This window comes from Cydia fagiglandana, chromosome 13 (assembly GCF_963556715.1).
Source record: "Cydia fagiglandana chromosome 13, ilCydFagi1.1, whole genome shotgun sequence".
Lineage (NCBI taxonomy): Eukaryota > Metazoa > Arthropoda > Insecta > Lepidoptera > Tortricidae > Cydia > Cydia fagiglandana.
The window spans coordinates 7,442,894-7,464,652 of record NC_085944.1 but is presented as its reverse complement, the minus strand read 5'-3'; the positions used below and the strand labels follow the sequence as shown (position 1 = coordinate 7,464,652).

Genomic DNA, 21,759 nt, shown 5'->3' with positions numbered 1-21,759 from the left:
TGCTCGAGTGGAGACCACGGACTAGCAAGCGCAGCGTAGGACGTCCACCCACAAGATGGACAGACGATCTTGTTAAGGTCGCCGGAAGACGCTGGATGCGGGTCGCTTCCAACCGGCACGTATGGAGGTCCAAGGGGGAGGCCTATGTTCAGCAGTGGACGTCTTATATGATGATGATTGTTCTCTTTAACTAATTTCTTTATTTAAACGATGTTTTTCATGCAAGTTCTGCGCTAACTAACTAAGAATCCTTAAAACTATCAGCACAGGCGAAGATCTATCGCATAATGATGTGGTAATCTTTGTGAAAACTTAATCAGTTATGTCTGTAAATTATATTATTTTCTTGTTGCAGTATATTTGCGAGAACCACTTCCAGCGTCTATCACGCACGTCCATGTTCACCGGGCTGAAGGCGGTAAATCACTTCGGCCGGCCTGACATGTCCTCCTTCCTTAAATTCGTCCAGAAAAAACACAGCTACGTGAGTATCCCTGTTGCTAAATCTCTTCTAGTTGGTTACTTATGGCACAACACAATAAACGATTTGATGTACCTAGGTAGGTACCTACTTGTCTCTCTGACAAATGCATGACAGAATAAATAGAGAAAAGTATTTTGGTGTGTTTTTAATTGGCGCGAGAGAATTGCAAAAGCACGAGCGGAATACACTACTAAAATTCAGACTGGTTTCGAAGTATTAAAATCTGAATCCGACTCTAGATAATGGACTAATGGTTCAGATGGAACGGACTGCCTTGCCTCCGTAGCTGTTACGCAAGCACGGCTCTTCGACAAATAGACTTGTAATTGTAACGCAAATTATACGGAGGTTGTACGCCATCTGACGTAAATTATAATAACCGTGGTAAAACCATTACTACTTTCACCTATTTTAACCATCATTAAAACATACGAGCGGCGAAAAATAAAGTAGGTAGGTGACTGGCCCTCCATGTCTAATTAAGTCATTTATGAATATATCATGCTCATATGTGACGTCCCACGGGTAAAGGTACCTTATGGCGGTTGGCGCTTACGCTATTATAAACGCCGCTCCAATATTATTGCAGCGTTATGCGACGTAAGCGCCAACCCCCATAAGGTACCTTTACCCGTGGGACGTCACATATACATCACATACATTTTAATTAAGTAGTATGTATAATTATTGATATTGCACGCAGGTGTCGAAGATTGGCGTGTTTTCGTGTGGGCCACGGCCACTCACCAAATCTGTGATGTCTGCTTGCGAGCAAGTCAACAGGACGCGTCGGCTGCCATACTTCATACACCACTTCGAGAACTTCGGCTAGCCCAGCCGACTCGCCAAGCTAGAGCTTCCAATACACTTAACGAGTATAGTGCCATGACAATATTCAGCATAGTAAAATATTCAGAGATCTAGTAGCTATCTCAAGTGCTTTTCTTTTTTACGCGGAAAATTACGGTGATAAGTTTACATACCGAGAGCCCAGATTTGACACTGTACTCGTTATACGTGTTATAGAATACCTTCTATGTCCCGTTATATGTTAATATACTAACTAGTGGTAATTCACAAATAATTTATTTATTTCATTATACGCTTAAACCCATTTACTTGTTTCATCATTGAACTTTTACTTTTTTATACAAACGATTTAGTACAAATACAGTAACAAATCTCGCATTATTACGTGTACAAAACCAGACCTAGCTTAAAGACGTAGTTAAAATATTCTATTCATTTATCTGCTTATCTAAATATGTACGACCTTAAAGAAATACTCGATGAAAGAAGCTATGTTATGTAAATAATGTAAAATATAAGTAAATAAAATGATCGGCTAGAATATTTAAATTTAATGTTGTGTTCGTTAAATTGTAAATATTATTTAATAAAATATTGTTTGTATGTAACGAGTTTTATCATTTGTGTCCATTTAAAAATGTGATACCTATAAATAAAACAATTCCTCTAGCTGCTAAGTATGTAATTAGCGGACATTGTAACTTTTACAGCATTTTTGGTGCAGCGGAGTGGTGTTAACGGAATTGGTATAGATAATTCCAACTGTAATAATAAATTAAGGTTAATATTAACGTAATGAATGCTAATTAATCATTAGGGTTGAAAATTCAACTTGAAATTGTTTATACCGATTCCGTGCAGCGGAGTGCTGCACCAAAAATGCTGTAAAAGTTACGACGTCTGGGAATTAGTATCGATTTGAAGAAACAAAACCTAAAAAGACAAAATCCACCACAGTTTTATAGAATAGAAAGCTAGCGCCGGAAAATGGCGCAGTGAGCTGCGAAATTGAATGGAGAAATTATGAATTAATTCATTGATAAAGTCGCCATACACTTTTGCAGCTGATGGTACAAGATAATGAGAGCAACGAAACTTGACAATCTTGTCAAACTTGAGATCGCGGGTTCAAATCTGGTTCGTACCAATGAATTTTTCCGAACTTATGTACGAAATATCATTTGATATTTGCCAGTCGCTTTTCGGTGAAGGAAAGCATCGTGAGTAAAACCGGACTTATCCCAATAACGCCTAGTTTCCCCTGTGGGTTGGAAGGTCAGATGGCAATCGCTTTCGTAAAAACTAGTGCCTACGTCAAATCATGGGGTTAGTTGACAAGCGGACCCCAGGCTCGCATGAGCCGTGGCAAAATGCCTTGATAACGCGAGGAAGAATAAGATGTACCATCTCTAGTACTGGTTCCGTCATCTTGCAGCTCTTCATCTTACTTACCCTCTTTAACATGAACCATTTTCGGGCCTAGCTGTTAGTCCATAATATTTAGCGTACCTAATAAATTAACATTGCCTTTTACACTATTAGGCCAGTACGTACTGGCAGTTAAAAAGTAGGACAATTCCCTCGTGGCTAGACATGTGCTCTTGAAAATTATTTATGGTCTGCATTTGAGCTGAGTCTTGATTCGAAGTAAAAGGCAAACAACAGCCTTGCCGCTCAAGACACGCTGCCATTATGTTTTACAAACAAGACATAATTATCAAATCATTTACAATGCATTGGGCAAGGGCAGCGTGGCCGAAGTAAATTAATTATATGGTGAGAGTAATTACAACGCAGTATAAGCTTATATAACTGACCTAATCTAACTAACTAGTTGTAAGTATCAACTACCTAGAAAAAGCCTTACCACACAACTTACTAGCTAATTCAAATATGTACCAAAGTTTCTACTTAGCTTAAACCTATTATATTTCTTTCAATTTCTAATGTAAAATGACAGTCGGTAAAACGAAATGTAGGAACAAGGACCTACTTATAGCTGGTTTGTTAGTACACGACACCTTGCACTTTGTGACTATGCGCTGAAACTTGGCACAGTTGATTCTTAGCTTGTCTTGAGCAGATACAGACAGGGAGCCGTCGAGAGCCACCTCTCATTTAGTGGGGGGGGAGGGGGGGAAGTTCGACGCCGCCGCGCTTCACTTGGAGCAACATTTCTCTAAAAGTATGCCTATTAGGACATGTAATATATCATTTTCGGATAAATTGAGAATGAAGAATCTATTTTTAGAACAAAAACAATGCAATTTCTAGCAAAAAAAAAGTAGAAAACGTATTTTTGATTCTTTTATAATTACCAAATTTTTTTGAAAAATGTAGCAGGAATCTGAAATCATAACACACTGTCAATCTCCTTGATCAAACAAGTGAGGGAGCGAACGTTCTAATCACAACATCAATATCGCAACGACTGCAGCGTAAATTACCAAGGAATTTGACATCTATACGTCAGTTACATAGCAACAGTAAAGGTGGCATGTGGCTTTTGACATCACGGCTGCGGCGTTGACGCCGCCGTGTTCGCTGTCATTTTCCTTGATATACGGAAATCACAGACAAAACATCCTCCAGACTGAGCATAGTCGCGCTACCCCCTCTGCCACGCATACGGTAATTTTACTCCATGTTCAAGTCGAAAGTGTCTTTGTGTGACGTCCGTGTATTTGAACGGACCAATCACGGCACGGGTCTTCGCTCACCTCGTCCCGCGCACCCCCGCATTTTTGGCATCATCGGTTGCATAAAATAATTGCTCTAAAGTCGGTCTAGAGGATTCCTAGTTTATGACGGAAATATTATATATAAACAGAGTTGATTATGTTTTGTTTGTAATTGAATGAAACAAAACAAATGCAACTTTATTCAAATTGAGTATGCTTTGAATTTATTAAACTGAATACGTACTATTAAGTATATCTTGGACCGTTAGCCTAAGGTTTGGAGGATAAGAGCTTTTCAAAACACATTAACATCGTCCATCGCACCCATTTACAATAATGACGGGCACCTTCTCCAGCTCGTGTCCTTAAAGTCTTACAATCTCTATTATTCGCATCAGTCTCCATGGCCGCGTGGAAGTCAAATCACTTCTTGCAATTAAGGCCAAAGCGCCAGCCAAATGCATTATATTGCACCTATTGCTGCCCGCATTTTAAATGAAACGGGATGTTGCAACATGCCAGTAATTCACATCCTTTCGGTGCCCATCAAAATATGGAAATATTTCAATTTTTCCAGCAATAATTACTTTATAATTCGAATGTGTTTCGACTTTCGAGGTTTGTAAGTAATTCTAGTCTCGAGGTTTTTCATTCTAATTAATTAAACAATCGTATGTTTTTTTTTTACTTTAGAGAGACGGACGCACACATATTATCACATTATTTGATCATTAAAATCATCCGTGTTATACATACATTACACATAAACAGTCACAATTTTCTTATAATATTATTTGAAGACTTCTATTTGTTGCCGACTACGACTCTGCATTAGACAAGTACAAATACTTTCTACTCGTATATGGTGTACCTAATGATAGCAAGAGGCTTTGTAGCTTTTTTTTATTTTTGCATTAGGTACATATATTTTACATCAATTCTTAAATATAAAACAGTTCTGATCACATTATATCTACACTAAACTCCACCCTGAAAAATAAATAGTAAATAAACTACATTCATTTAGTGTGAATAACGGTAGGTAACGGTACGGTAGTTCATCGTAGAATATACGTATATAACTGTCAAATATTCATTCATAGCAATGTTTTTAGGGCAATGAGAAATAGGGCCGGATTTTTCGGGCCGACTCAGATTACTATGTTTAAAAAAAAAACATAGTAATAGTTAAAGGAGGTTTCTCCTACGAGTAACTTAGTTACACTCTTAATAAAAAGAGAATAAACGATTGGTATTCGTAACTTAGCAACTTATTTAAACAATGACTGTTAATGTTAACCAGACATTTACCTACTTACTTTAGTTCTTCGTTTGTACATAATTACGGATTTAACGTCTTTCTATAGAAATATTTAATGGCCTGAGCAACTAGGTCACGTATGCGTATGTAAATATTTTTGCAAATTATCGTGCTTAATGTCGCATGTTGTATTCGTATACGGGCTTCGCAACAAAAAATAAATATACGGGTGTAATGCTTAATGTGCATTTTTGTTAGGCAAGTATTTAAACTTTTAAACCATTACTTACTTTGCATCATTTACAAGTAAGGTATATTTAGAATAATTAATGTTCTACCGTCCAGTCAATGACGTTTCAGATTTATTATTTCTTATACATTGTGATAAACATATTATTTCACTCAAACATATTAGGTACCTACTAAAAAGAATAAGAATTTAGGTAAAACTAAAATTTAAATCCATTTACGGAATTCATATAAAAAAAAATATCAAACCCAAATGGTTCGCTTTCGAATTGTTTATTAATATGTTCGGGCTTAATTTGTCAGCATCTATTCCTTCGAAATGTTTTTGGCCCTAATATAGCTTGGTTATTAGCACAAATTAAGGGAAAATTGCACCACAATTAAGGATATCTTAAAACCGGTTCCAGAAAATCTATGTAATAAATCACCAGGTTCGTCCCACTGTACCCATACATTATGACAAGATTGTCTAATGACCCTCATTACTGCGTCTCTTGACACACCAGGTCAACGCACTATTGCACCTCTATATTTCGAGGAAAAGCATGTACGTGCATCTAGCATCATGACTGTCGCAGCGGCGCTTTTGAAGTGAGGCTTTACATAACCCCTAAGGTCGCAGTCGCAATTTCTAGCAAAATCCTCGAAATTTTTACAGCTCGTTATTTGGCGCAGCATTGCAGGCATTTGGATTTGCCCTAAGGCCAAGTAAGCCCGGGCCTAGGGCGGCAAGATATTAGGGGCGGCAAATTGTGACAAAAAATGTATGATGATAACAAGAAATAACTCAAAATGTAGTCAATATGATGGGTGCTGAGAAAGGGGGGGGCGGCTACAGGGCTTGGGGCCTAGGGCGGCAGAGACTGCAAATCCGCCACTGATTTGGCGCCATTAATTGAGGTGTAAAATCTGACAAACAGTATTTTACCTGTTACTATACCCTCCTGACGACCGGGTAGCAATATTTGCCAGCTTAAATTTAACTCTATCAAGTTGACAAAGAATCCAAAATGGGGCCTATGACGCCCCAATAAAATGATGCTAAATGATGCTAAATGATGATAAATGATGGGGGTTGTACGACGTATAGGACGCGGGTCGTCAGGAGGAGGTTAAAAGTTTTTGCTATTCCGGTGTTAGGCAATGCAATGTTATTTTCAGCATTACCTACTTGACCCTTTTTCAGAAGTGTGGCCATGTGATAGCCAAAAATGACCACACCATGAGCTATCATAAAACCAGCCCAATAGTACTCCTCGTTAACTTATAATTATAATTTATAAGTTTTATAACGTCCATATAACATGGTAGTGGGTAATGCAATGCACAACCTAAAGATTTTCAACAATGTCAATTAAGTTTCTAAGCAACAGTTCAACTCATTACACGGAAATCTACGCACCATGACTTATGTATGTAATACTTAAATATTCAATCATGATATGGTACGAGCCAAGTTTGAATTATATTCGTATAATATAAGCCTCTACAACATGTGTCTAAAATTAGATAACAAAAATCTGAAACCGATACATCTAACAAGTTATTGCTCATTTGATTACTGATCGTTATTGGAAGGGGTTATGCTATAGTTTGCGAGATTTGTAATCCTTGAGAAGTAAAGGACGACTCACGCTAGACCGGGCCCTTAAGTAGATAATAGCTATTTGTTTTACAAGGGGGCAAAGTTGTTGTTTAACCGCTCGTGCTAATATTGATACCCGAGCAAGCGAAAGATTCCAAAATTGAACCAGAAGCGAAATGGCATCTTGAGCATTGCGAGGGTTTCAAAGCACGAGGGTTAAACAAAATTTGCCCCCGAGTGAAACACAAAAATTTTCACCACACCAACCCGAAGCAAATATTAAATGTAAAATATCAAACAAAATCAAATCAAATCAAATCCAAATGAATGTTATTAAATATTATCTTTTGAATGTCATTTCTACCAGCAAACATAAGAAATGAACTTAAAATTTGCATTTGATTACTTTGCCTCACATGTGAATAAAATGCAACTTTGCTATTTTTGCTATTTGCTTTGTTTTGTGTTTTTGAAGTGCAAAGTAAGCCTTTCCGAGCTGATGTGGTGAAAAAATATAATCGCGTTGTAGGTACATAACTATTCATTGATAAGTATTTAGTGGCTTAATGTCTGTCAGTAGACTTGAGTAGATATTTACGTACAACTTCCGGCCTTAACAATTAACGCCATTAAAAAATAATCAGCTGCCTATTTCATTCAACTTATCAACTAAATCTATATCTATTATAATTTCACAGTCAGATTTCTTAACCGCATGACGAATGAGTTTCCTGAAGCGAATAAACGTGTGAAAATTCATTCTCAACCGCAAGTTTTTACACAAGATGTGATAATACGTATTTACTTTGCTAACCTCGTATCTAATTTATTTGAATAATTTGGAATTGTATCCTTATTATGATTACATAAGGTTGATTTTAGTTCCTATACTATTGGCATAATGCATATTTAGGAAGTTAGTGGTTGATCTTTGGCCAATTAGCAGTCTCGAGCGAGCAAATCAACGATCCATGACTTTGTTTTAGCAACGCTCTGTTTCCTCCACTCGTGTTATATAAGGTTTGCATATTATCTATTATTCAGCTACGTAGGTATACAAAAATAAACCAATTTTATGTCACACATAATTTCTAAGTGGCTTTTACGTCACGATAGTGTAAGCATTTGTGCAATGATGTGTTGGAAAGTTGCATAAAAGTTTTAATAAAATCTAAAATTTGTATGCAATTTTAGTTTCTCTTTTTTAGGGTTCCGTACCCAAAGGGTGAAAACGGGACCCTATTACTAAGCCTCCACTTTCCGTCTATCCGTCTGTCACCAGGTTGTATCTCGTGAACCGTGATAGCTAGACAGTTTAAATTTTCACAAATGATATATTTCTGTTGCCGCTATAACAACGAATACTAAAAAGTACGGAACCCTCGGTGGGCGAGTCTAACTCGCACTTGTCCGGTTTTTTTTAATATTCTAGATAAATGCCTAATGGATTGCCCTTATATACATTTCACTTGCGACGTTTGATAACATTAGGAGCTCTATTCAGATATAACAACTTGCTACGATTTCGATCTTATTTCGATACGACCTTGAAGATAACTCACACTGATTGGTGCATGCGAAAAGAGAAAGACTTGCGTGAGATGCGCACACACATCACTAAGACGATCTTTAAGGTCGTATCAAAACCAGTTCAATGCCATAACAAATATTTGCATTAGAATCGACCGCCACTGTAGAATTGTGTGTTGCGAACTTAGAGAATATAACCAAACGGAGTGGTCATTAACAGGCTTTCCCCTCTGTTGAAAATAGGCGGCCAATGGTCAACCACATGTCAACCACATGTATGGACTGACGTTTATCTGACATGGCTATTTTGACGCTACGTATACATTTGATGTGCCCCTCCCCCGCAAAAAACGGCAGAATATTTTGTACCGAAAATTACAGACATGGCGTCTCCGTTTGGTTATATCCTCTAAGGCTGCGAAGCTCATAGTTATTTAGTAGAATTTGTCGTGCTAAATATAGGAACTATAATAAATATTACTAAAATATAGTAACAGTCTATGTTATTATATTTTAGTTTTATTTAATTATTCGTTTTTAGTTTTCAGTATTATTTGATAGATAAGTTTGTTTATAATAGGTACAGTCAGCCAAGAAAGTCGTTTACCACTTTTCGACTCTATCAATCAGACGATAGAGTCGAAAATTGCTAAACCACTTTCTTGGCTGACTATACAGTATCGCTATCAGTATCGGGGCAGCCTCGCGTTGGTCTGGTGAGGTACTTTCTCCATTATATTATTCGGTAGTTTCAACTTTGGAAATAAAATATTGCCATTTTCATAATTCAAAAATAATAATAATAATAATTTGTAAACTCCCATTATAACAGCTATTTATCACGGAACGCGTTATGGGAGGGCAGCCATTTTCCGCTCGGGTGGCCGCGCCCGTTTCCTTCCTCATTGCGCGCGCGCAGGGAAGTTAACTACAACTGGTAACACCTGCACCTACTTCCTTATAACTATATTCTCTACACTTGTTTTCTTTGACACTTTCAGATGTATGGTTGTGCCGGTCTCGAGAACGTTCTCCGTTTCGTATAGGGAATGTTCTCGTGCGAGAACATTTCCCTTAGTAAACGGAGAACGTTCTCGAAACTTTACGAACCTGTAAATTATCAGCATAGTGATTTTCTATACTCCTATAAATTATATAGTAGGTACTTGAAGCACTTTAAGTATACTAACTCCATACTTTTAAAAATCACAGTTATTTTAAAGTTTTTCTAATTTTTTTTAGTTCATAAATCGTCAGGTGACAACCAAACCTCACTAATTACTAAAAAATAATTAAACAAAAATCTACCTTATTCTAGTACTGATATGGTTCACTACGGCTATGAACTTGTGGTGGTAATTATTGAGTTTTGGCTGTCACCTGACTAAATAGAAAATGTATATTATATACAAATAAGTGGTATTCTAAACTTTACAGATCAGTAATGCACACAGGCGTGTCAAATCACTCCCCCATTACGTAACTAACTAAATCCTCAAACATTGCGAGTCGTGCGTTGTGAAAAATTGCAAGACGTTTGTCTTGAAACTTGCGACGCATAGTACTAGGGCTGAATTCAGCGCTAAGAATATAATACCAATCTAATATGATCAAAAAATATTTATTTATTTATTTAAGCGTATGGCGTATTAACATTGTAGGCAATATATAAGTACAAAATAAATTGCCTACGTAAATATTAATCCTAAGAATAAATCTTACTCTAACTAAAATATTACTACGATTTAAAATAGAACTAATCATCTAAAAAAATTCCCCTGACAGGTTGAGCAAACAAACTGCCAGCACTTAGGTCTCCTGAGTCTCTTCGACGGTCTTTGGAGTGACTCTGATTGCGGTAGCTCAAATACTAATACTTATTGAGATATCAGTTATTTGCAAAGCTAAGTATTTTTTTTTTCGACTCCGACCAATAAAAACAAAATATAATGACATGGTAAACCCATTATTCTTTAAACGCAAAAATAACAACAAAACATACCTATATGTATAACTTTGGTGGTCACAATCGTGAACGTAATCTCGAAATATTTTTTGGATAGAATATCAACTTGCGTAATTAACCTACATATTTAAGTACGTTACTAACCTAATTACATGCTATATGAAATTGGAAATAATTCGCACCAACCAATTTCAGTCAAGACACAAGAACGATTTCAATCTAATTTCAATACTTCACTTAGTCGTTCCGAATGAGGCCTACGCGACCGGGGCCCGTGAACTATTGGACGTAGATAAGAAAGCTGGGCCTTCGCGACCACAGTTTATACATCATTAGTATTCTAACTCTAACAAAAAGCATTATCAACGCTTACCGATTTCGGAATAGGACGTAACATTGAGCGTCATTCGAAATCAATGCAAGCAGAACTACAATGATTACTACTTTGTTGTGTTTCTGACATTACAAATCAACATGTATTTTTGGATGATCAAATAGAACAAGCATATACATATGTATTACTCACATATATGTGTTATATTGTGTACAAGCTAAATAACTGTTGTATGTTTATACTTTTCTATTTTATGACACAATAAGCATTCGAAATTGTTTTAACATATTTTTTTTTTATTTTTTTCAGATATGGAGGCTTTTATGGATTGTAATAAATGTTTACAAATTTGATCTAAATATGAGATGGATATGATGTGTCAATCAAAATTATTAATTCCGCAAAATTATCTTAAATTGTACATCTCTACAAAGTTGCGCTGACACCGTATTTACGCTTCGTGAAGTCAAGGTACTGACAATTATGTCCAACGTCGGCGAGAGTGAAAGGAAGAAATGACTCGTCGTCCCTGTCGCGCGCTTTCGTCCCGCCATCGCTGCGCCGCGCGAGAGCCGCTAGTTTTCAGTGAGTTCGCGGCAGCGGCGCTCTCTGCCGGCGACCTCCGGCACCCGGAACTGTGACATTTACCTTAGTGCTAGTGTTGTGCTGACTCAGCGCCCTCTGGACCGCGCTGACGTCACGTGGATTTGAATCTTGACGCTCAGGTGAATAAGCCCAAAAGAACTCGGTGGTAGCACGTCGCGTGACCCACGGCCGCCATCGCCGGCCAGTCATCCTTGTCCTCGATTATGCACTTTATAGTTCTTGAATTAAACATTTTTCCAGGTACAAATTATTATTATGGCGATAAACCGCGCGATTTGTTGCGGTAATGACAGTTTGATATGAGCGACGCGTTGAACTCTTGTATATGGTCGTTTTCATATGCCTACCGAGAACAACAAATAGGCTTTTATTTAAAAATCAATGTTTGTTATGTATATATCTATAAGTATAACTAATAACTAGAAGTATGTTCAATATATCGTGATATACTATAAGGAAGAAATAAGCAACCGCTTTTTTAATATTTAATTATCACTATTGTAATGTGTCATTCTTTGGAACTTGCTAACATACGAGTATAAACAAACCGCCATATTGAAATTGTCTCTGAATGATGAATTTAGGTATTAGTGACTTTTGTTTACATAGCATAGTAAGCAAGTTCCATAGAATAAAACTTTACAATTATCTCATGTAGCAAGCCATTTTAAATTAATTGTAAATTAACATTTGCACGCTAAGTTCGCTGGAATGCTGGTAAGAAATATCAGTAAATTTCATCGAGTTAAGAAACCTTGTTCCGTGACTAATCAATCGATAATTATATTAAACAGTGCCCACCTGGCAGTGTCACAAGAGTCTTGTACAAGACAATCAAATCTACTATGATCGACCAAATCCACTGCAATCCGGCTGAAAACGATTTAACAAAACTTTTGCAATACCAAATTATTGCAAATCGATAAACACCGCAAAGTATTTGGTAAGGTTCGATAGGCTCGGTGGTATCTCATTCTCTCGTAACTGCCTCTCAAGAAGTACTCCATGACTCGACTACTGTTACTAATGTTACTACATAATAAGTATGTTATGTATGTTGAACAACGCACCGAGAAGACACTGTGTTTAACGTCAATATATCGCTGTTCTCACTATTTCATAAAATGCTAGAAGGCGGTTATCGCTCTCATGCGGATTCCGCATACGGCGCCAGTGTGATAACGTCATTTATTTACAAGTTTCTTGATTTACAAGGTAAGGAATACATACAAAAGATTCAAATAAACATAGTTTACACACTACTTTATATACCTAGTCATGTCACATAGGTACATAAATACGTACCTATTTACAATGTAGTACATAGGTACAACATACATTATGCTGTAGCTCATCAATGTCTCTGGATGGTTTGACAAAAAAATAAAAATTTAAACTTTCATGATTTTTACACATTATAAAACGGGACTTAATCGCGTATTAAAGTTTAAAGATTTACCTCCAACGTTTTTATTTGAGGACGGCGTTGTTTCCGTGGTTTCAGATTAATGCGATTAAGTCCCGTTTTACAATTTAATAATAACATAATATCTATATCGAGTTGATTGTCATTGTATTCTAAGAAAAGTCCTGTACGTATAATAAATTGCCTATGTCTGTTTATGTTAAATGCACAACATAGTATAACTAGGTATATTCAAATAGCGTATCTGATATCCGATTTGAATATATAACTGTGTTATTAATTAGGTACCTACAGCTGCAAAGATAGTTGACAAAGAACAAATTTATATGCAGCTGACTGTACCATCACGCTCCGCAATTGTTGCGCCATTTAGGGTCCCAGCTAAATGGTTGTTCAATACTTACGCTATAGAATTTGTAATTTAGCAAGTAGGTACCCTAAATGGCATAACAATCTCGTGTGGTGACTGTACCTAAAGTAACCTAAACCAGGGCTCTCCAAGCCCCGGCCCGCGAAGCGTTCCCACCCGGCCTGCCGACAGCGGTCCAATCCGGCCCGCGGGATCCAGGCTCCAGGTGTTCAGCCCTATCAGTATCAGTTCAGAAGCAACCAGATACACCCCCCCTCCCCTCGATACCGACGGTGGCCCGCGCGAAAATTCTGAGGCGCAATATCTAGACACGCGGCAGCGTGTCAAGCCAAGTTCAAGCAAAGGAACTGGCTAACCAGCGCCAAGTGTAATATTACACGAACCACTTGGTGCCACTTTTGACCCTTCTATAACTCAAAACATCTTTAACATAAACACATAAAACTACGTGTGTTTAATTATATCCATAAGGACATCTAGAAGCCCAAATTTCATGAAGCTAGCTCAAACGGTTATAAAGATATGAAGGTCAAAAAGTCGTAAATTTTAAGACTGACTGACATACCTATAGTACCTAAACCTAACCTACTTCCAGATGACCTAGAAGGATGAAATTTGGAATCCAGCTCAGTTATTGTGTGAAAGCGTAGGAAAAAATCTAAAAATAAAAAAAAGTTATAAAATAAGGGGGGTCCCCATACAAAAAAACCATTTTTTATTGTGACTGACATATAAGTACCTAAACCTAACCTACTTCTAGATGACCTAGAAGGATGAAATTTGGAATCCAGCTCAGTTATTGTGTGAAAGCGTAGGAAAAAATCTAAAAATAAAAAAAAGTTATAAAATAGGGGGGGTCCCCATACAAAAAAACCATTTTTTATTGTGACTGACATATAAGTACCTAAACCTAACCTACTTCCAGATGACCTAGAAGGATGAAATTTGGAATCCAGCTCGGTTATTGTGTGTAAGCGTAGGAAAAAATCTAAAAACAAAAAAAAGTTAATAAATAGGGGGGGTCCCCATACAAATTTCTTTTTTATTGTGACTGACATATAGTACCTAAACCTAACCTACTTCCAGATGACCTAGAAGGATGAAATTTGGAATCCAGCTCGGTAATTGTGTGTAAGCGTAGGAAAACATCTAAAAATAAAAAAAAGTTAAAAAATAGGGGGTCCCCATACAAAAAACCTGTAATACGCGCTAAACAACCGGCCAACGGTGTGTCGTTGGCGGCGCGCGGCACCACATAATTAATACAAAGAACAGAAGTAAAAAACATGCGGCGGAAACACAAGAAAAAACATTAAATCTCAATACCTGCCTAGTTTTCTTTACAAAAAGTATTGATATCCCATCAAAAACATAAATGTAAAAAAGGAGAGCCAAGTTCAATACAAAAATTATGCTTGGCTGTGGGGTTCGCCGCAAAAAGAATGAAGATCTAAATGAGTGCCAAGTTCTATGCAAAATCCAAATATGTATTTATAGGAACAAAATAACATTATAAACAAGTATTAAACTCTATTTCTTTGCTTTATTGGATACCTATAACAATTGCTGTTATTTAAAAAAAATGTGAGATCTTAAAGTAGGTTAGATTTGGCTTGGCCAGTTTTTATCAGAATTACAAAATATATATGTTGAATAACTTTATAAAATGACTGATGTAATGAAAACTGGCCAAGTCAAATCTAACCTGCTTTAAGATCTCGCATTTTTTTTTAATAACAGCAATTGTTATAGGTATCCAATAAAGCAAAGAAATAGAGTTTAATACTTGTTTATAATGTTATTTTGTTCCTATAAATACATATTTGGATTTTGCATAGAACTTGGCACTCATTTAGATCTTCATTCTTTTTGCGGCGAACCCCACAGCCAAGCATAATTTTTGTATTGAACTTGGCTCTCCTTTTTTACATTTATGTTTTTGATGGGATGACCCTTACAGGCATTAACGACAGTTATAATAAAACTATAAATTTAAAACTCATTAAGTACTTGTTACATATAACCGCATACCTTACGATAAGAGACAGAATTACTTCACCACCCTCAGGCACCAGCCTCTACGGGCGATCACGTGAATTTGAATGATCGGTATCACGCTAGATAACTGGTTCGGGCTAACGCAAGATTAAAGACACCACCGATATGGTGCTGGGGCCCATTTCTCGAACGGTATTATAGTCGCACCAATAAAAGTCTGCAGCGGATTTGATAGCCAACGCAGTGTAAGTGTTATGTATACGCCATAATTTCATAGAAGTTTGACGTCTAAAATGACACTTGCATTGCGTGGGCTATCAAAAATCGCTGCAGACTTTTTACGGTCTGACCCTAGACTAATAATATAATATTAGTCCACGAACTGTCAAATCGTATGAGTTACCATGGCAACACCCTAATAATATTAGACTAATACCGTTCAAGAAATGGGCCCCTGGTTCGTTTCAAATAAATCCATAATGCTCATTGTTAAATAATAACCCGATTGCTATGACTTGATACGACGCAGTCACAGCGCGCGTAATCAGTCATCTGCATAAAAACATGTCATATTGGACGCAATTAATCTTGCCTCTTATCTAAACTTGCTTTCGTTTCAATTTCAACTTAACAAGAACTGTATAAAACACATTTTTGCATATCAATCTTTTACAGAATTTGACCTTCTAATAATGCAGAGCCTACCTGCCAACATTTATAAACTGGTACGAGTACACTATTCGGCACTGTGTTGCCTATCTTAGAATACCTATTTACATTAAATGTCATGGTTAGGCAAGAACTTATCATTTGTTCCTCGGATTACAATATTGACAGCCAAAGCATCTTTAGCAAGTAGCTTTTCTTTGATTGCTATAAAACTGGCATTTAACCCGAGCTAAATGCCATTGTTTTCCTTATCACGATTACTCAAATAATTTGTATGTTACCGTTGATAATTGAGTGGAATCCGTCGGAATTTATTAAAAATGTTAAGGTTGCTTCATTATTTTCATGGAACATATACACTTGGCATTTCTTTTTGTCACACTTTACATACATACCACACATTTTATCTTTTAAAGTTACCTAGTGGTAGATGTATTTATACCGGGCCGGGTGTGGCCTGTAACACGAGCAAATAGTTAATTAAAACATAGATTGTATACTTCTCAAACGGTGACACTTTTATTCAATAACTTTTAAAAATCATGAAGTCTTTAGACTTCCTATTTTTCATACAAAATAACTAATTATTATCTTCAATGTACGCCATTATGAAGTGACTTTACTTCAACACATTTTCAATATTTATATGCGTTTGATTAATTAATAATTTATTCAAATCCATTTACATTAACCATTTTCCAAGCATAGTACGATTTATCAACCACATATGCGTCAATAGAATTTCAACCTTAGCAATCCGTTTTAAGGTTCAAATTAGATTTGACTTGCGGAAAATATGTGTTTCTTTTTCAAGTGAATAATCAAAGATGGATTAATTGGAATATATTTGTATGTTTTCGGAAAACCTCGTACTTCCTCGTCCTCGTTCACAAATCACCCAATGGATATAAAAAAAGATATTGCTAATTAGTACGCTACGGTTTGTTGACATTGTTGGAGTGGCCGCGCCGCTCTCGGATCGGATCGGGTTAGTCGCAAAAGTGAATTATTTCCGCGACAGGCCAGACTTGTCGCCTCGCTTTTGCAACACGTCTGCAGGTGCGGCGATCTTGACATTTAGATAGTCTCCGACCTGACATCCTTATCTTTGATCTTAATAGCGGCGGTAATGCTTGAAGCCGAGTGTAAAACACTAGTTACAAATACAACTAACCCTTTAATCCTTAAACGGTTTGATATTTCTATCAAAACGGGACAGACAGTGCAGTCACTATCAGTAATAATGTCAATATCTTCAAGTTATATTACAGTGTAGTAATGAAGGGACTTGAAAAGCTAGGTATTGGCTTTATGCCGCCACTTTACCCCGCGGCTATGTGAAAATGTTACTGTCCACTTATGGTACATATGGTACGTGTCCGCTTCACGTAAACCGTAGCAACTATTATGGAACAATATTGTTTTCCAAAAATGCAAGCAAGATTCGCGGCAGCGTGTCAAGCCAAGAAATATACATAGGTACATGTATATACCTAAATATGATACTAAGTGGTTATTTGTTCTCTATTATGCAATGAGATCATCGCAACAAATGGCTACTTCAATTCAAATGTATCTCCATAGATATAATACGCTCGTACCTTGAGCTGAACGGTGTAGAATGTTATTAAATTTTCAAATGTTGATTTTCTTTGTAATGGCATTGTGTTCAGGCGTGAGTAGTTCGCTAATTCTATTATACCAAACACTCCCACAGCATGCGTTCCTCTACAAATACAATGTATTGTATGTGTTACACTTTCTCACGTACAGCTTTAGTGAAACCACTAAAACAACGTGGAAACATCCAACAATAATGGACTTTATGTGAATGCCAGTTAAACTGAAAAATGCAGCGTTATCGCGAGATTTTGGTTGACCCAACTTCTGAGCAGGGATCATATGATGAGGATTAACATACTAGGTATTCTATTGTTTTTAACCACCGACGTGTGAGATGTGTCACGTGACGTCACTAGTTATGTCACTGCCGTATTCGAACTTCAAGATATTCACAAGAAACGACACGTACTAGATCCATTCTAGATACGTTATAGTTTAGATATCAACTAGATCTCTTTTGCACTGCAATACAGCCAACCAATATCACTTTTACGTTATATAGAGTAAGATTAGATGTGAATTGGATCTCTAAGTCATATCCTGAGGAAATCGTTCAAGAGTATCTCCAGAATCGCGCAAATGTCAAATTTGACAGGTTCTAGAGGTCTAAAAGATATCTAATAGATGTCTATTTCAAAATCCGAATCGGGCCCTTAGTTTCACTTACATGATATGATATCATTGATATCATAGTGTAAGTAACTAGTGGCTCTTCCATTATATTCATGTCACAAAGCATCACTAGCCACATAAGTACATATCTTTTGTCGCAATACAATTTCTAATCATATTCTTTCGTCATTTGTCTGATGTATTGTGTGGCAAAGGTTCATGACATTTTATCTATTATTTATACTGATACATGCATGAAGGTATATTGATGCGATAGAATAATAGTGCGTGACTTTTTCTCGTTAGCAAATGTTACAGTTCTGTGCACAATTCATTTATTCATATCATTTAATTTTTACCTTTTTTGTTACGCCACGTAGGTAGCGTACCTGCCGGCCTAGCCAAGGTTACAATCGCTATCGCTTCGACAACGAAAAGCATTATGTCTCTCTATCACTCTTCCATATTAGTCTGACAGTGACAGTTGCGTTTCGATCGCTACGGAGCGTAAGCGATTGGCATCTTGGCTACGCGGCCAGGTCTACTGGTCTTATATTTTAAAGTACGTACATAAAAACCTACTTTTATTCCATAAAATATAGCAATAGGTAATTAAGTGTTTAAAATTAGGCATAACGAATAAAGGTAGTCTAGAATTAAACACATACGAGGTAACCAATTAAAAGTTGAAGCGATAAACTATTATAATATGCATCTATGTATCAAATAGAAAATGACGTCGCTGCGCAGTTGCGTCGAGCAGCGGCCATAGAATTGTAGACGCCTACGCTCGAAAGACGCCAGATGTGGGGTGGCCCTTACAAGTACATCTGTCCCACACCAATTTTGGTGGCTAGCCATAAGCCGCGCGCGGCGCTGTCGCCACCTAGCGGTCATATTTGTCCTAATCATAACAGACACGTTTTGTTAGGGAGTGAATCTTTTGTACGTAGTACGAGTATTTTATACTGTGACAATGCCAACACTGATAATAAACAGACAAAATGCTTCAGTTGAGGGTAATGTAGTGGTCAACGAAGAATTTCGGGCAAGGCCAGCCGTGACCGGTGTTTGCGCTTGCGCAAATTGCGCGCCTACTGCGCTGACATCTGTGACCGCCGGCCTGTTTGCATTTTTCCGATCCTAGTATTTACTCTTTTAAACTATGCTAAACTCACCGTCCTTCTGCCAGCCTAATACCTTGGTTATATAGTGTCGAAATAATACCACGAGGCACTTATTCAAATAATCTGTTAATATTTATTATGGACGTCTGAAGTTGACTTTTAGACAATATAAATAAACGCTTAATTCGTACCTCAATAGTCACTTACAATAATATGGACAACATGTCTAATGTGTATGTCATAAAGGTGTCCGTGATCTATCCATACAAATAATCGTAATTATTATTTTCGAGTCGTGACAAAGGCCATAAACATACGGCCCCGATCGCAGATCCATTAGACTAATGAGTAATTATTGATGCTTTGAATCAAGTGCCTGCGCAAATGCCTGCGCTGGTCACAACCAACAACAGACAGATGAGCCATTCCTACTACCAAAACTAGTTTAATAATGGTAACATTCCATTTCTAACCGCAGCTGCACTACCGGTACTGAACGCGTCGCTGTCATTGTCAATTTCCATAGTAAAATGGACAGTAATGCAGCTGTCGTTGGAAATGGACTGTCACCTTAAGTTTGTGAAGCAGCAATGGAGCATAGAAAAACATTTGTGGAACTCAATTCTGATTTAATGTTCTTGTTCTGAACCTATGTCACTGTTGCCAGCTGACAGAACAAACCCTGGATAACATTTTCAAGAGAAGAAATTAAACCCATTATACATTTATGTATCCTATATATGCTGAATTTAGGATACATAAAAGTATAATGTTTCCACTTTTTGTTTCTTTTGTTGTTTCGGTTCTACTACTGTCTATTCTTTACCAAAATATCTAAGTATATTACTTATATCTACGCAAGTAGTTATGTTCTATGAAAGTAAAATTACTGTTTTCGTAAGATTCTTTGGAATTTGTCAAATATTAGCAATTATAAGTACACATCGGTAACTCGTGGCATTTAGGTAGCACTTAAAAGATTAGTTTAATTAATTCCTTCTTTTAGTAGTTTCTTTTTCTCGACTCGTATTAGGAATTAGTGTTGTTTATATTTTTTAAATTTGTTTAATATTATTAACTAAGTAACCCAAATAATAGTTAAGAATAAATCTTTTAAGTGCTACCTAAATGCCACGAGTTACCGATGTGTAATTATAAGTATTTCTAAACTGGTGATCATCTTGCAAAAACTAATGTCTTATCTGTACACAAAAACACATACCTAGTAAATAAGTATACATGGTAAGTAAACAAAAAAACAACTAATTCAGGCGTCGAATCGTCTATGAAAAATCTGCAATTTATATTCTATGGACACGCGACGCTCCCAGCCGGGGATGAAGGTCGCCTGATGCAATTGAACTAGGTATCGACTACCATTTAATGGCTTAGTCATTAATGATTCAAAGCAAAATTAAAATAGACGAAGATAGATGATAAGTAGGTATGTACTGGAAAAGAGTAAATTAATAGGAAGTAGGGATGTCCCAAAACCAAAGACAACACTCCAACTGTGTAATCAACTTCCTGTCGAGGTTTTATCGATTGATTGCAGTACATATAGGGTTTACGAGTAATTAAAATGAGATGTACTAGTTATTAACTCATGTAACGTGACACCCTCGGAATGTTAAGCTTACAAAGGTTGTGCTAATCGCTTTTCATCAGGCGGGCTGTAGCTATAAAGGAAAATTAAACGAAATTTAGTAACGCCAATTTCCGATTCAAAATTAAAAATTTTGGTAGTTCCTTATGTTTCCATCAATAGGTAATGGATTCAATGAAACCTCTGAGACCTTTTCCATTTGTGTCACGCGGCTTAATGAGCGATTGCAAAAGTTGCTAGTGCTCAGTTGAAGTCATTAAATCAGCGGCACTGAGTTAATTTCTCACGATCCACTCTCAAGACAGCAGACCCGTGTCACGTTGTAAAAACTATCTGGGCATGATAGCGCTGCGTCGGGACGGTATAGACATCGACATGTAAGCGACGTAATACAAGCAATACTGTAGCCGTAATTTACTCAATATTTGAGGTAGGTATATCTTTCAGTCTTGACTCGTACATCTACCGAGGACAAGTAGTCCAATTGGGTAGGTCCAACTTCGAGAAAGAGGTCAACCGCCGAATCCAACTCGGTTGGGCAGCGTTCGGGAAACTACGTAATGTCTTTTCGTCCGACATACCTCAGTGCCTCAAGACGAAAGTCTTTAATCAATGTGTGTTACCAGTGATGACTTACGGCTCCGAAACGTGGTCTTTCACTATCGGCCTCATCTCAAAACTCAAAGTCGCTCCGTTGACTCGTAGCTCCGTCCGTAACTCGTTAGCTATGGAGAGGGCTATGCTCGGAGTTTCTCTACGTGATCGAATCAGAAATGAGGAGATCCGTACACGAACTAAAGTCACCGACATAGCCCACGTCTT

General features: G+C 37.1%; 2 protein-coding genes and 1 long non-coding RNA gene across 3 annotated transcripts in view; 2 read left to right on the top strand and 1 right to left on the bottom strand.

The window, feature by feature from the left end:
* The window catches only part of LOC134670169 (dual oxidase), a 60,650-nt gene extending 58,770 nt beyond the window's left edge, over positions 1–1,880 (top strand). Inside the window, exons 28-29 of the mRNA XM_063527862.1 lie at positions 356–484; positions 1,188–1,880. Of these exons, the coding sequence (XP_063383932.1) occupies positions 356–484; positions 1,188–1,316 (258 nt within the window). The 3' untranslated portion in view covers positions 1,317–1,880. The remainder of the gene's footprint in view (positions 1–355; positions 485–1,187) is intronic.
* Positions 1–21,759, bottom strand: part of LOC134670171 (uncharacterized) — a 76,015-nt gene that overhangs the window by 44,896 nt on the left and 9,360 nt on the right. The window lies entirely within an intron of this gene.
* The window catches only part of LOC134670165 (dual oxidase maturation factor 2), a 65,479-nt gene continuing 55,204 nt past the window's right edge, over positions 11,485–21,759 (top strand). Inside the window, exon 1 of the mRNA XM_063527857.1 lies at positions 11,485–11,746. The gene's annotated coding sequence lies outside the window, so the exon portion shown is untranslated. The remainder of the gene's footprint in view (positions 11,747–21,759) is intronic.